The sequence below is a fragment of the Mangifera indica genome, chromosome 8 (assembly GCF_011075055.1).
Source record: "Mangifera indica cultivar Alphonso chromosome 8, CATAS_Mindica_2.1, whole genome shotgun sequence".
Classification (NCBI taxonomy): Eukaryota; Viridiplantae; Streptophyta; class Magnoliopsida; order Sapindales; family Anacardiaceae; genus Mangifera; species Mangifera indica.
This window is the reverse complement of record NC_058144.1, coordinates 2,669,420-2,684,526: the sequence shown is the minus strand read 5'-3', so window position 1 is coordinate 2,684,526 and position 15,107 is coordinate 2,669,420. Positions and strand designations below refer to the sequence as shown.

Genomic DNA, 15,107 nt, shown 5'->3' with positions numbered 1-15,107 from the left:
TATTAATTTTCTTTGACCTAAGAAACCAATACAGATGTATAAAGTCCACTGAGGGTCTTACAAATTGGTAATTTTATTATTAAAATTTAAATCCGATATTTTCGAAATGGAAAAACCAATCGTTTATGGTCAAGTATAGTCTCCCTTGCCCGCGCCGCACGTCTGAATGCAATAAATAACGCTACAAAAAAAGATATATGTTCCAAAATACCCCTATTTTTCATTTAATATTACAATAAAAAAAATTATATGTAGCTATTGAGGGTTAAAATTGTAATTTAATTAATATTCTGCCCACCTTAAAGCGGCCTCCGCTCTCAGTCTAGTGGAAGCAAGCGAGCGAAACACGCCCGAAAAGTCCAGAACCAACAAACGAAAAAGCTTTCCCCAATTTCATGCTATCTTACGCCTAAGGAACGCTATCGTGCGCCAACACAGATGGGAGGAGATGTGACCGGAACTTCCAGCACCTTAGCGGCGGTACCTACTCCGTCGTTGGCGGAGCCACAGTACGTGACTGCAAAGACGTCGGTGTGGTGGGACATAGAGAACTGTCAGGTACCAAAGAACTGTGATCCGCACGCGATCGCGCAGAACATAAGTTCGGCCTTAGTTAAGATGAACTACTGTGGGCCTGTCTCTATCTCCGCCTACGGCGACACTAATCGTATCCCCGCGTCTGTCCAGCACGCGCTCTCCAGCACTGGAATCGCTCTGAATCACGTTCCTGCTGGTACTTTTATTTTTAACTCTCTCAAGCTTGTGATACCGTAAACCTTTTATTTTTATGCAGATGTATTTTTTTTTTGTTAAATTTTGGCTGAGTTTTAACGTCGATGTGTAAATATTTTTTTTTACTGAAGATTCGGCTTTCTTGATCCATCAGTCGATCATCCTTGTCGGACTCTTGAATTTCTTTGTTTTTTTTAGCGTTTTCTGTATTTAATTTATATCAGTCTTTTTGCTTTTTAGACCTTCACTGGACTGTGCTAATTTTTTATGAGCAAAATGTGTAGTGGAGGGCAAGAAATGTAGATATATAAATAGGTGGTTGTTAAATGTTTAAAATGACATTTTAAGTAATGAACAAACAGGTGTTAAAGATGCGAGTGATAAGAAGATTTTAGTAGATATGCTGTTTTGGGCAGTGGACAACCCTGCTCCCTCGAATTATCTCCTGATTTCCGGGGATAGAGATTTTTCTAATGCTCTCCATCAGTTGCGAATGAGGAGGTATAATATTCTCTTGGCACAGCCACAGAAGGCATCTGCGCCATTAATTGCAGCAGCTAAGAGTGTATGGCTTTGGACAAGCCTTTCAGCGGGAGGACCCCCTCTTTCCAATGGTGAATCTTCACAGCTTGCTAATGGTTTTAGTACCTTTAACCCTGAAATACCATACGGCCCGGTTTCTGAACCAGCACAAGAAAGCCAGGCAATGGCTTTTAGCCCAAATACATCTAGGATTGGTGAAGCAAAATATAAGGGGAAATATGTGCGCAAGACCCCTAGTCAGCCCAGTGTATCACGGGCCTTAAATGTGCCAGTCATGATTCAAGAAAGTAAGAGCAATGATTACTCTTATCAGTTGGAATATACACAAGGAAAGCAGTTTAAGAAAGCCCCACATGAGTTCTTTGGTGGCACAGGTGAACCTGCTATCTCTGCAAGTAGGTCTACTCCAAATTTTTTCCCTAGCAATCCTGATCCTTCAGGGAGTAATGGAAATATTCAGAACCAGTATCCTCACTCTTTGAGACCAAATAACTTCCCTATGCAACCAACTTATGCACAGGAGAATTTTCTACCTCCTATTTCTCAAAATCATGTTTTCCGTGCTGTGCATCCTGGCTCAAATGGCCCTAGGTTCCCAACAGCTCCACTAGCAAACCTGCCTGATATCAGTAAACTAAGTGTGTCTGAATACCACAACTATGCTCAAAATAATCCTAATTTCCGTCCTCAAAGTGGAGAAGAACTTAAAACTAGCTATATTGAATCTCCAAATCCAGCTACCCTTAATGTACCACAGAAAAGCCATGTTGTGCAAAGTGGCCAGTCGGTTCATTGTGATACTCTAAACAATAGGTATTTCCATGGTCCTGGAGTTCCACCTTTATCATCATCCTCAATTACAACTACTACTGCTTCTAGTAATGGTACCTGGGGAACTCAAGGACGAGCACCACCTGAATATGTTCAAGGCCTTATTGGGGTTATCTTACTTGCCTTGAACACCCTGAAAACTGAGAAAATAATGCCCACGGAAGGAAACATAGCTGATTGCATTCGTTATGGAGATCCAAAACACCGCAATACCGATGTAAGAAAAGCTTTGAATAGTGCAATTGAGCAAAATATGGTAGTGAAGCAAAACATAGGTCAATTGCAGTTGTATGTTCGTAAAAATGACAAATTATGGAAGTGTGTGAACCCTATAAGTGGTAATCCTAATCAATACCCTAAAGAAACATGGGATGGAATACAAAAGTTCTTAACTTCCTCATCTGGAAGATCAGCGATAATGGCTTCTCAATGCAGGTAATTCTAGTAAATTTTTGGCTCCTTAACTTGCATTCTAATCTTTTTGATAAAATTATTTGCCCACCCAGTTTCATCTAACTTTACAGGTATGAAGCAGCTTGGACCCTTAAAACGGCATGCTTGGAAGAACTTGCTCTTGGTGATGTGCTTCAGATCTTGAATATGATGATAACCATAAAAAAATGGATTGTTCATCATCATTCTGGATGGTTACCAATTACTATTACCCTTCCTGAGACAAAAATTGAAACTGGTAATGAAACCAGTGCTTGATCAAAACTAAAATCGGTTTGGTAGAGAGAAGTGGCCCAAGTAAGTGTTCATAATTGCTACATACTAAATTTGAGACTGGGCATGGGTCACTTAGAATTACAATCATAAGTGTCTAAAAATTATGGTGAACGGGAGCATGTAGATCATGAATCAAGTAAGTAGTTTTAGGTTATTTTCTCTCTGTCTCTTTCTTTTTTTTTTTTTTTTGTAATCTCTTGTTTGGTGGGAAGCTCTGTTGGGTGTATGTGGATGGAAGGAAAGCCACTTATTGGTTTGGACAAGTAGAATCCTGTATTGGCATTTTCTGAAGCAGGGTCTGAAGCAGAGTTTGCAGCAGTGGCATTATGTGGAGTTCATCCATTATGGCTATTCATTTGATATATGTGGAAATTGCATAAAAAAAATTGAGCGAAGCCTTATCTTTCCACACTAGCTTGTGTTAAGAATGATATTGTTAGTAAATAGTGGAGATCTTCTGTTCAAACTAGTATATTTAGAAGGAAGTGAAGCAGCCACTGTTACCGTGGGTTAGTTCGAATTGTGTAGCAATCCGCAATGTGGCTAAACATTATAATCACTGTTGCTGTATTGATATGTTAAACAACTTCCAGGGATACAAGGTCTGTTGAAAGATGGTTCAAGACTGAAACTTATGGATACTTGACAGTGCATTTGGTGTATGGGAACAAAGTTAATGGTGGAAAATTTGAAGCAAGCCTACAACAATAATATTGAAGCTATTGAAGCTTGCTCATGGGAGAAAGATGTTCTATTTCAATCAACCTACCTCTTGGTGGCAGATGTAGAAGTATATGACTGAGAGTGTTATCCATTGCCATTTATGGTGAGTACATGCTTGGTTTCTGGGTCATGGAAGCTACTGTCGTTAATAAATTTCTACTATAGTACTGTAAGATGTTATCTGAGACTTCATAATAATATTTCTTTTTTTAAGTTGGTTGTATCCTTAATGTCAGGGTGAACAAAAAAACTCTGAGTGCCTGCAGTTTGCAGATATTATAAATATGAACTGTTTGTTCTGCAATTTGAGTTTGCTTGTCTTCGTACTTGTTTTACCTCAGTTTATGTGTTTATCTCATTTTCTTGTTTCTTTTCTGTAATTTTGTTTGATTACCCTTGATAGGGAGTGTTAGAGATAAATGTTGATTGAAGAGTAGTAAAGATACTTGAACTTGAAGGGAAGGTCTAGTTAATTGTTAATTACATCTCTTAAAAGTGGAAGCAAGATGTCAAGGCCAATAAATTCCTAATAACAACCATAGTGGGGATCTATTTAATTCGAGTTTTGTGTGGGAAAAAGTGATTTTAGTTGCCATTGTTGATTACATGAAAAAGAAAGTAGAAGATAGCAAGAACTAGTATCTACTGGTAAGTTTTAGAATGGTCTCGTCAACCTGAATTTAAAAGATCAGAAAACAGACATAAAAGTCCTGTGTTGATTCGATAGTGTACTGCATCAGTCCACGAGAGACTGGCAGTGGCTGCTTGCGTGAATCGCGTTAGGTGGGCTGACTCCATGAGCCCCACTGTGGTTGGCCCATGTGTACGCCTACCCAACCAACGCACTTATATATATTTAATACTAATTAAACCAATCAACCTACCTGCTCCTCGCGAGGTTAACATCCATTCACAGTTGACATTTTGTTGAATTTTTTATTCTCCAAAAACTGGTATTGGATGATCACCAGTTTTTTTTCTTCCCGCTCCAGAAATTGCCAACGGTCCCTCTTTTAGCTTATATTTCAGTTCCGATTAATACATAATAAAGATTAAACCAATGAGGTGAGGTGAGGTGATACCGCCTACATCCGTAATATGAAGTCCAGCTAAACCGTTCATAAGCCAAGTTTAACAGGCTGCTACATATGGAAACACCAGCACAAAACGCATTACCTATCTCCATTCACTAGTGGTTTCATTCCAGAATGCTTTTTTTTTTTTCTCTTATTCTCATTAACTGCGAGAATTATACATACAGACAATGGGCGACTCTCAAATTAAAATAAATTTCTGTGGGGCGAGATATTTAAAAGCCCTAACTGACCTCACACTAGCTAAATGGTTGCTGAAAAACAAAAGATTAGTAAAGATTTGAGTCGGCATGTAAGAAAATTTACAAATGTTTCAACAGTTTGAACAATATAAACTATTAACCCCATTTATTGCATGAATGAATTTGCCTTACTGCAAATAAACACTATTAAAAAGTACAATTTCAAGTAGATATCAAATGAAACCAACATAATCTCATATGCAACCCAGAATTCTGATCATGGAAGGAATGGATTATGCGAAGGATATGCCTCTTTTTGCTTTCTATATGCCCTGAGAAGAATATAGAATAAAAATGTATCACCATTTACACCCTCTAAAATTAACTGTCTAAACATAATGAACTGATAATGCTAATCACCTGGCTGCATTAAATCCCCCAAGGCCAACAGTTCCTAAAATGATAAGAAGGAAAGGAATCCGAATTAATGCATGATTTCTTCTTCCCCCATTTGCCATCGGTACTCCGGTTCTGACTACTCTCACATTTGGAGCTATCAAAAGGAAAAAAATTGTCTAATGGATGAACAAAGAAAAATATATGCAAAAGAACCATTCCAGAAAAAATCCATAGGAGTTACCTGATGTTGGATCTTCTCCTCTTGCACCTGTGATGATCCGCACATGGAACATGTCAAATCAATATTATCATCTTAATACCATAAACCTCATCAGAGAACCCAGTAGCATTCCTATCATGGTTTGCAAACTCAAATCCAAATGAACTCCTATATTAGATTGGACAACATATAACCAACTCTCAATGACGGAGAATGGTTAGAACACAGTGCCATCTTATACTGTTGGCATAGAAGATAAAAAAGCTTAATCCAAGCAGCAAACTACCAAATCAAAAGCTAATACTAAAAGCAATTCAGTGGGCTCAAAACGCAACAAAGAAGGATTGGCTGGATGTTTTCCAGCAATAAGGATAGAAATACAGAAAAAAAAAAGGGATGGATTCAAGGCTATTAAAACAATTTCCTTACCTACTGAATGATGGGCATAAAAATGAAATTATAAATATCAAGATCGATGGGCAGCATATAAGTAACTTAAGAACAGTCAGGATCAAAGGGCAGACAATGAGTAACTAAAGAAAGACAATAGATTTACGAATAAGAATTGATCTTTGATAACATCAGATTACTTCCTATCAATAACATTTACTGTATAAGACAATCTCACTGCGTACTCCAGGTTTGATGTGCCACATTCCAATAAACTAATCTGTCAAATCATCATCAAGAAAATCAAGAGCATCATCATCAGTGGTAACACCTCCGGAAGCAGGATTAACTTCCAAAGGTTCAACCAAACCAGCCAGTGTAACCATTTCTGCTGGTCTCCTTCCTTCATTTTCGTCCTCATCCATTTCATCTCTGAAAAATTGTTCCATCTCATGAAAAGGATCTCCTAAAAGAAGAAAAAGAAATCAGCAATTTCACTCCAGACCCTAATAATTTTAAACAAAAGCCAAGGAAAACTTCAGGACGGGAGAACAAAAGAAGTAGACATGGAATATACCTCATCTTCTTGAACAGATTGCTTCTCTGACTCCACTAGCCAGTCATCCAGTATGCTTTCCAGCATGGTATTTTCAAAAGAAATCACATCATCACACTTTCTTCCCATTTGGTGCTCCCTGAGTCGCACATTGTAGTGAACATAGGTGAGGTCATTCCATCTCTTCTGAGACAGAGAATTACGTCTTTTGCAGTGAATTTGATCATAAGTACTCCAACTGTGCTCACATGTTACAGATGAGCATGTCTAGCTTAGTATACGTATGGCAATTTGCTGTAGTTCCAAGCATCATATCCCATGTTGTTGCCACCATGCAGCTAGTAAAAAACAATGAAGTAAAATCTATGTCACCATAAATTCGGTATACCAACACAGCCTAAGACTGAAACAGATTCTTCCATATATAAATTGAGTGACACCCAGCCGAATCACCTGGATCAAGTTCTGTTCTCGTACTTATAGCTGAGTCAGTACCAAAGTCAGCTCTAGCAGATACAAAATCAGGAATCTGAGAAAGCATGACCAAACATGAATTAAAACAACAATAATAAAGCATCATCAGAGATACTGACAGTTCTAATGGTGCTCAAAAGACATTTTAACCTCAAAATACCGAGGAATTAACCGAATTGCATGTAGCCCTAGACCTCACTAAACACCATATCATAGGTAAAACACAAAGCATATAAGAAACCATTACCTGCATGGATGCAGATATCCTATTCCCATTATCAGTTTCTAGTCGAACAATACATTCATTTAAGCCACGGATTATCTCAGGATTCTACAATTACATAAAGTAGCACAAAATTAGTATTTGCAAGAACACATAATCATAATAAACAGTTATGTTAACTTATTTCCATACCATAATAAAATCAGGACAATAACGATAGGACGGATTGAGAAAGCAAGCAGCCACATGAAGAGGATGGTGGAACAATAAGTTCCACTGGTTGTCAATAGCGTTCCAGAATGGTCCATATTTTCGTATATCATCACCATGAATTGCTTTAATAGCAAATTTTGCTCTACACATGTCATTATATATACGAGAAATTGACCTGCTTGCATCACTTTCTATTTTCTGGAGAACTTGTGCAACTGGTTCTAGACTTTTCCTCACATACAGCATCTTTTTCCAAAATGCCGCATTTAAGACATTTTTTTCCATATCTTTACCTTCATCAGACTTGGCAAAACGGGAAGAAAGCCACTTGTTTGATTAGAACATTCTCTTAAGACCAGTCCTTTGCTCCAACAAACTCTCTAAAGTTAAAAAATAGTGGCAAACTTAGTGGTTGCAGGTCTAAGGAGTTCCTGTCCCTTTGTAAATTCCTTCATAAAACTCAACAACCATGTACTGTTATAAATAAACCTTGTAATTTTTTTTGCTCTATCTAAGCATTCCCCTACCCATTTTATACTCAGAATATCCTCAAGAATTAGATCAATGCAGTAGACAGCACATGGTGTCCAAAATAAATTTCTTCTTTTTTCTTCAAGCATTTTTCCAGCAGCTTTGAAACTAACAGTGTTCTTAGTGATTACCTGTGAAGGAAGATAAAAGAAACAGCTTAGGAAGTGGTTAATCAAGTGATATACAAACATGAAGTGGAGAAAGACAAAAATGAAAAGTTTAACCACCTGGACAACATTCCCCTCACCGATCTCTTCAACCACTTCATCCAACAACTTGAAAATGCTTGCAGCATCTTCTACTGTATCAGTGACATCGACAGAAGATAAAAAATAAAAACCATGGGGGCAAGAAACCAAAAAGTTTATTAATGTCCTACCCTGCACATCATTCCAACTATCAGCCATGACAGAACAACCAGTAAGTGACCAAGAGGCCCTAAGCTCTGCTAAGTTCTCTCAAATTGTTGCGATTTCATCCTGGAGCAATCGACCAGAAATCGATCGACTTGAAGGACCTTGAAAACCTTGACCATATTGACCAACTAGGTCCAGCATTTTGTGGAAATATGGGGAGTTGGCTGCATTTGAAGGAATTCCGGCATGGTAGAAAAACTTGCAAATTGCCGATATCACTTCCTTGCGAGTTCTCTTCTCAAAACCTGTATTGGCTTTCACTTCCCTGCAGTGTGCTGATGTCTGGTTTCTCAGTGTCTTCAGAAATACAGAATCCAATCTTGATCTTCTCATTAGTGGTTCAGCACCATTGCCACTGCTACAAGGCGACCTACCCTTGACATTGTATCTAAAGTCACTATCGGAAACATTATCATCAATGGCCACTATGTCTTTACTTACACATTGTAAGAACCTACCATCCTGATCTTCCTCCTCATCCTCATTATCTGAATGTGTGTAAAAAGCAGATATCTCTTTGGTATCAGGTTTCCGGTGCCTTCTGCCTGTACGGTGCCCTTTCATGTTCTCCTTAATTTTAAGATACACATCTTCTGGTGCCTTCTCACAATATGAAACTTCACCAGGTATCCTAGCCAGATGTTGTTTAAAACGATTTATGCCTCCACTAATTATCTTTTCACAGTAATTGCACTTTACTCTTTTCTTCTTATCATCTTGAGCAACACAATGTTCCCATCCCGGGTCCACATATCCTAGCGATCAAAGAGGAGCAAATCTTATCACCAAGTTCTTATCACCCATCACTTTCTTGCCTTTGTGTTTATAACCAGCAAGTGTGTGTTCTGTGACATCATAATCACTAGAATTGCAACTGAACAATGGCTGTTCATATTCAGATTGCCTTCGTTTCCTACCAGAACGACACCCTTCCAGGTTTTTTCTCATATTCAAGCATACTTCATCTGGAAACCTTTCACAGTGAGTAACTTCCCCAGAAATTCTAGCTAAATGCTGCTTCAGTCTGAATATTCCACCACTAACAATTTTCCCACAATAGTTGCATTTGACCTTTTTTTTCCTTTCATCTTGAGCAATTCCATGTTCCCATCCAGGGTCAACATATCCTGTAGACCGAAGTGGGGGCCATCTCTTCAACCACATGACAAGCGGCTCTCAGCAACTTTATTTATTTGGCTGTAATATGATTGAAATAAATATTAGAATAAATAAACAGGCACAAGAAATGGAAATGTGAAGGTGGTACCAAGTATCTAAATTTTGAGTAACCTAAAGTGCCTCCTGTTAGAAAGGAAATTATAAAAAATAAAAAGAGAGACACACAAAAGAGAAAGCTTTATCTTTGCAAGAACATAACAACAGAAACAAAGAAATTACACAAAGAATACAGCTACTTGTCATCCCAATGATGACAAGATGTTAGACATAGCACTCAACATTATAATTATTTTGAACAGTACATAGACAACCGTGGAAACAATGAATAAAATGCATACATATATATACACATATATATGGGTTTTAACATCACTTTAACTATCTTGATACAAACTAAGCTTTAGTAATGCCACATGTGTTAGATATAGAATCATCTCAAAGTAGAATAATAACAGTTTTCATTAATATAGAGATCTACAAAAAAGGTATCCAAGTGAAGTCAGAGTTGATTTGTCAAAACCGCTCAAATGATGAGATAATAAGTGGAGTATTTGTTATTATTTTTCATTATTGAACCCACAATTCAATTGAAACAGATTTCTAAATAATGTGAATTCTTCCAAACATTCAATAAATAAGAGTAAATTAGGATAATTACTTTCCAAAAGAAGGGGTACAAACAAGAATCACAAAATGAATAAAATGATAACACAAAATTTAGAACTGCACAAAATTCTGACTAAATGTGCGAGAGTTTCTAGACTCCAGCAAATAATAAAATCTAATATTTTGCAGCTACAGTTCCCAGAATAACTCAGAGGAAAAAGTTATCAGCATTCACCATAAGAAAGGGGAATAAAGAACTTTCAGTCGTACAATGAATCATCAGCCTCATGGCTCGCAAAGGTTGAGCTGGCTTGTATATATTCCTCAAAAGCATCAAATGTAGCTTGAACTAGTTACCAAAACTACATCAACAGGTAAGTTGAGAGCTCAAAGCCCAAATTTGCACAAGAAACAAGCAACACTTAAAAAGAAATGATACAGAGAACTGACAAAATAAATGTAATTCCAACACCTATGAAAAAACAGCATGGAGTCACAACTTCTAAAATCAGATAGAAAATTCAATAATGGCTAGACTCCATCGTTCAACGACGTGACAACGTTCATTAAGCATGACCCGTTTATCCAATAACTTTTGAAGTTCATTTGGGAGTTTGCAAACCATGTTTGTTTGGAATACTCTTTTGATCTTTCTGGTAATACAGTACATGAAGACAAAAAAATTACCAGAGAGCAGGCAAGTATACGCTTCTGAAATCTGTGGAAAATGCATACATCAGGGTCAGGCATATTCGGTCAATACATTATTAGGATAGAAATTTACCATAATAAAATTGTATGACTTAGGTAAAAATAAAAGAAAATATCAGAATAAATGTGAGCAAGATGTAGAGTCAAGTCATCTGCATATCTCTGAACGTAAACTTGGCCGTCAAATGAAAAGAAGTAACAGTAATAAAATCAGTCTAGAAAGTCTTCTCAATCAAGTAGGCTTTTTGCTTCCCAATCCGCAATCAGCTTTCCCCAATCTAAAATACATGGACAGAGTGTATTTTTTGTCCGTTTCTAAGTGAACAAACACTTAAATTGAAAATAATTTGTAAACAGATTTGATCAACCAAACAATCTACAAAAGGGTATAAATTCCTAGTTAAACTCTGAAAAAATCCAGAGCATATCATAATATTTGAAAAATTACTCAGACTGAACTTGATAAAGCTCAGATCATGTCTTGATTTAAAAAGTAATGTTTCCTTGGGCCAACATAGAGCATGAAACAAAAAAAACTAGAAACTCTAAAAAATAAATGAATAAGCAACTTATCACTTACCAGTTTGAACTTAGACTCAGCATGAGGCTTTTTGTCAAGTGGAAAAAGGTCAGGATGAGACTCCCATACCTTCCTTCGATAAGCTGCTTTAACCTACGACACAACCAACCATAAAAACCCTAAAATAACGTAAAACATTTTCAAATTCATAAATATTATATCAACTAAATAGAGCTCAGTCGAATCAGCATCAAACTAGACAAAATTAATCCATTCGATAAGAACTAAGAATTCCAATGTTTGCATTAAGAATAACCTAAAATCAGAAGTGAGAGGACGGCATAAGTAAAGTTAATTTGATTCATTTCACCGTAAAAATTGATCGAATTCATACTATATCCCCAAATTCATGAAATATAGTTTAACATAAACCTAAATTTGAAAAAAAAACAAAAAGGATCAAAAGAGATAAAGATAGATACCTGAGAGATTGTGGGGCGATAATTGGGAGGGAAGCCTAGCAACACCCTGGCTTCATCACCGTGCATTTCTGTAATTTATTCGTTTTTTGTCAAGCCCCATGTTCTACATTTACATTTATTTTATATTCAAAATATACTGAGAAATTTTTCGGTGCGCACACCTATACAGGCGGTGATGTGTAAGTGGGTGATCAACATGATACTCATCCATCAAGTGGTTGAGTTTGACTTTTATGGGACGTTTGGTTTAGGGAATGTTTTATTACTAAAATAGAAAGATTACCTTAAAGATAAATTACTTAAAAAATTATTGGTTATAAATGATTACTATGTTTGATAAAATTTGATAGGTATAAATAATTATTGTGTTTGGTTAAAGGTAATAAAAGATTACTAGTAATCATATTAATTAATATGACAAATAATATGAAAAATATTTAAAAATAATTATATTCAAGGACATTTAAGTAAAATAATTTACTAGTAATCTTTTATTACCTTTAACCAAACATAATAATTATTTATACCTATCAAATTTTATCAAACATAGTAATCATTTATACTCAGTAATTTTTTAAGTAATCTATCTTCAAGATAATCTTTATATTTTGGTAATGAAATATTATTCAAACCAAACGTAATTGTTTTTTATGAGGTTTTATTCTAGAACGGGCGAGGAAGAGGCCTCTTTGTTTGCAATGGACATATTTAAGATGCAAGTTTCTACAACATGACCTGTTTGATCATAATTCTTGCTTATGGAGGACCCGTGAAGAATTGCAACCTTGTTTGAATCACACAGGTATGACAGATGCTTACAGAAGAAAGGTTGGAAATTTGATGTTGTAGATGTAACAGAGTCTGATCTGAGAGGATACAAGGTGTGTCTTCCATCCTGTGAATTTTCATCCTTAAGTAAATCAAACAAGATAGAGTGATCTGTGGGCTGGGTGCTGTATGCATCATCCGTTTTGGCTTTTCTTCCCTTATGGTTGTTGTTTTGCCTTTTGATCATCGTGACGGAACAAAACTAAAGCACTGCTGTGTGCGAAGTTGTACGAAATTGAAAGTTTAAAAATTCAGATGAGTCAATAAAAACTTCCATCAGAGTAGGTAAAAGTGACTGTAAGATGAATATGATCAAGTTTACCATTGTTTTTGTTTCTTATTTTCCGGAATGATGGAAGGATCTTATTAATGTAAACTGATCTGGAGTGGCAATAGATCAGAGCGTATCCGTACTTACAAATTCCCTCAAGGGAGTGTTACAGGTCATCCTGTTATCATCACTCTTATGCAATAGCTGATGTGATGCAGGAAGAAAATCTAGCTTTTTTCATGGATGCTCTTCTTTTCCTGCAGTAGAAAATCAGAAGTAAAAATGCAAGAAACTAAAGATACATACATACGTACACATATATGTGTATACTTGTTTTCTAATAACAAATAAATTTTCGCATAAACAATTTAACACAAAGGGGAAGATATATATAGTACGTATCTACTGGGTCCCCAAAGTGCCTGGATTGAAGGAGACAGGTGAGCATATCTGAAGAAAAAAAAAGTGGTTTATGTGAGTGTTTTCACCTGCCAAGATATCGTTTCATGAAATTTCAGATGGAAGGCAAAGCAACAACGACAAGTTTATTTATCCAGCGACTCTTTGCATTGGAAGTCTATCACAACCAAGCCTTTCCACCCATGAAAAGGTCCATGAAAATGATCCCTTTAGTGAATTGTGATTACCAAGCCCATCTGCTAATGTGTAATACCTACTGCCCACAAATTTCTTTTTTTTATTCTTGCAAGGAAGAAATTTTGGAAAAAGCTGATTGGGTTAAGATAATATCTATCTGTTTTTTCCCCCCCCATAATTGGTGTAACCCTTAACTTAAACAAAAATTACATGCGATGCAATGTTTCCGGACCCATTTGGTATCCAATGCTAGAATTGGTTTTAAAAAAAAGAGATTTTCTGTCTTGCAAGAAATGGTTGATGTAGTATTTTGGTTTTGTCCCTTTTTTATCATTCATTACCTGTTTTGGACCAAGAAGATTAAACTTCTATTATTCTACACAGGGTTTATTATTATATTATACTTTTGTGGTTGACCAGGAGCAAGGGGGCAGTTGTCTCTGACACAAAAGCACCTTAAAACAGACAGAAAGGGAAGATTTACAGCTCTCAAGTCTCAACACATATATCTGACAATCCCGGAACTCAGGGGTGTTCAAGAGAATTTAAACGAGGTACAGAAAAAGATTCTCACCCCCTTAATTTTGCTTATCCGATGAGTACTAGAATGTGAAAAAAAAAAAAAAAAGAGCAAAAACAGAAACAACTAGGGATGGATGAGTTTCCAAGAGTGTTATGTGGGTGGAGTTGGGAGGAGAACAAGTTGTTTGAGCTGGCTTTAGCAGTGGTTGATGAAGAAGACCCAGATCGCTGGGAAGTGGTTGCAGCCTTGGTTGGAGGCAAGAAAAGTGTAGAGGATGTTAAGAAACATTATGTGATCCTTCTGGAGGATTTGCAATTTATAGAGTCTGGGGAATTGGACCACAAACTTGGAGAAACTCAGCCTTGTGCTCAAATTGACCCTACTCAATCTGTGTGTCGGACCGACGAAGATAACAAGTAACCTGGCCTCTCTTTGTTGCCAAATTCCCTTGCTTCTTTGGCTATTATTGTCCGGGCAATAATAAAGATACACTATTGAGACTTATTTTATGCCAGTTCAGTTTCTGATTTTTATGATATCTCTGTTCACAGCATTCTGGTTCAATGTAAATTGATCGTGGGGGGCAACATCATTCGGTCAAGCAGATAGATTTTATGAAAGCTCAGGGGTAGTAAGCATCCAAGGAATGAACAAAGCTAGTGAATCCGGTTTTGCTGCATCAATTCTAGAGCTGTGTAGATCATTTATTAAGTTTGATCAATCACTACTTTGTATATCAGAAGTTACCATTCAGCGTTAGGATAGACCTTCCAAACTGTAATTAAATGATTTTTGAACCTTTTAGTAGTAATAAATGGTAGTCTACAGTGTCTGGTTCGTTCTGTTAGCTGATTATTACTGCATTTTATAGATGTTCAGAATTTCAAAAGCCTGCAGGCAAGCCAGAATCATGGTCCAGTTATACCATGCTGCTGGTGGCTTCATTCTTGCTTTCACCACAAAGGAGCCTAGACATCTGATATTAGAGGCCCTAGAATGCAATGAATCACAATTTTCAGATCCATATTTGAACGAGGATCATGGAATCAGAATCATGTAAGGTAGAATGGATGAAATAATTTAAGCTTGTGCATTAAAACTGGTGGGTGGTTGATTCAATAGGCATGATCATTG

The 15,107-nt window shown here is 36.7% G+C and overlaps 2 protein-coding genes and 1 long non-coding RNA gene across 8 annotated transcripts; 2 read left to right on the top strand and 1 right to left on the bottom strand.

Moving 5' to 3' along the window:
- The first annotated feature begins 316 nt into the window (after positions 1-316).
- Positions 317-3,862, top strand: LOC123223417. Of its 2 annotated transcripts, XM_044646581.1 has the most exons (4): positions 317-733; positions 1,095-2,006; positions 2,037-2,541; positions 2,631-3,862. In XM_044646581.1, the coding sequence occupies exons 1-4, from the start codon at positions 439-441 to the stop codon at positions 2,815-2,817; spliced, it is 1,899 nt and encodes a 632-aa protein (XP_044502516.1). In that variant the 5' UTR covers positions 317-438; the 3' UTR covers positions 2,818-3,862. The 2 variants fall into 2 exon arrangements, with proteins under 2 accessions (XP_044502516.1, XP_044502515.1); XM_044646580.1 differs by having other exon boundaries at positions 1,095-2,541.
- A 1,110-nt stretch (positions 3,863-4,972) lies between these two features.
- LOC123223420 lies at positions 4,973-11,895 on the bottom strand. 5 transcript variants are annotated; one of them, XR_006503788.1, is made up of 12 exons: positions 11,755-11,895; positions 11,333-11,425; positions 10,729-10,759; positions 10,277-10,403; positions 8,068-9,453; positions 7,289-7,971; positions 7,121-7,204; positions 6,853-6,928; positions 6,421-6,737; positions 5,475-6,309; positions 5,255-5,387; positions 4,973-5,166 (listed from the first exon to the last, which is right to left on the bottom strand). XR_006503788.1 is itself a non-coding variant. In XM_044646587.1 (6 exons), exons 1-6 carry the CDS (start codon positions 11,818-11,820, stop codon positions 5,112-5,114), a joined length of 405 nt encoding a protein of 134 aa, XP_044502522.1. In that variant the 5' UTR covers positions 11,821-11,895; the 3' UTR covers positions 4,973-5,111. The 5 variants fall into 5 exon arrangements, 1 of the variants encoding a protein (XP_044502522.1); XR_006503789.1 differs by having other exon boundaries at positions 10,312-10,403; XR_006503791.1 differs by lacking the exon at positions 10,729-10,759 and having other exon boundaries at positions 10,312-10,403; positions 11,755-11,803.
- A 530-nt stretch (positions 11,896-12,425) lies between these two features.
- Positions 12,426-14,805, top strand: LOC123223773. Its single transcript, XR_006503860.1, has 2 exons — positions 12,426-14,004; positions 14,525-14,805. It is a non-coding gene; the product is annotated as an uncharacterized LOC123223773 (long non-coding RNA).
- Positions 14,806-15,107: the final 302 nt, after the last annotated feature.

Excerpts from the sequence above, each read along its gene's own strand:
- LOC123223417 (XM_044646580.1), top strand. The coding sequence starts at position 439 with ATGGGAGGAGATGTGACCGGAACTTCCAGCACCTTAGCGGCGGTACCT. Across the intron at positions 734-1,094 it reads TCTGAATCACGTTCCTGCTG|GTGTTAAAGATGCGAGTGAT; the intron begins GTACTTTTATTT and ends ATGAACAAACAG. Across the intron at positions 2,542-2,630 it reads ATAATGGCTTCTCAATGCAG|GTATGAAGCAGCTTGGACCC; the intron begins GTAATTCTAGTA and ends CTAACTTTACAG.
- LOC123223420 (XM_044646587.1), bottom strand. The coding sequence starts at position 11,820 with ATGCACGGTGATGAAGCCAGGGTGTTGCTAGGCTTCCCTCCCAATTAT. Across the intron at positions 10,760-11,332 it reads CTGAGTCTAAGTTCAAACTG|ATTTCAGAAGCGTATACTTG; the intron begins GTAAGTGATAAG and ends CATTTTCCACAG. Across the intron at positions 5,167-5,254 it reads GGGGGATTTAATGCAGCCAG|GGCATATAGAAAGCAAAAAG; the intron begins GTGATTAGCATT and ends TATTCTTCTCAG.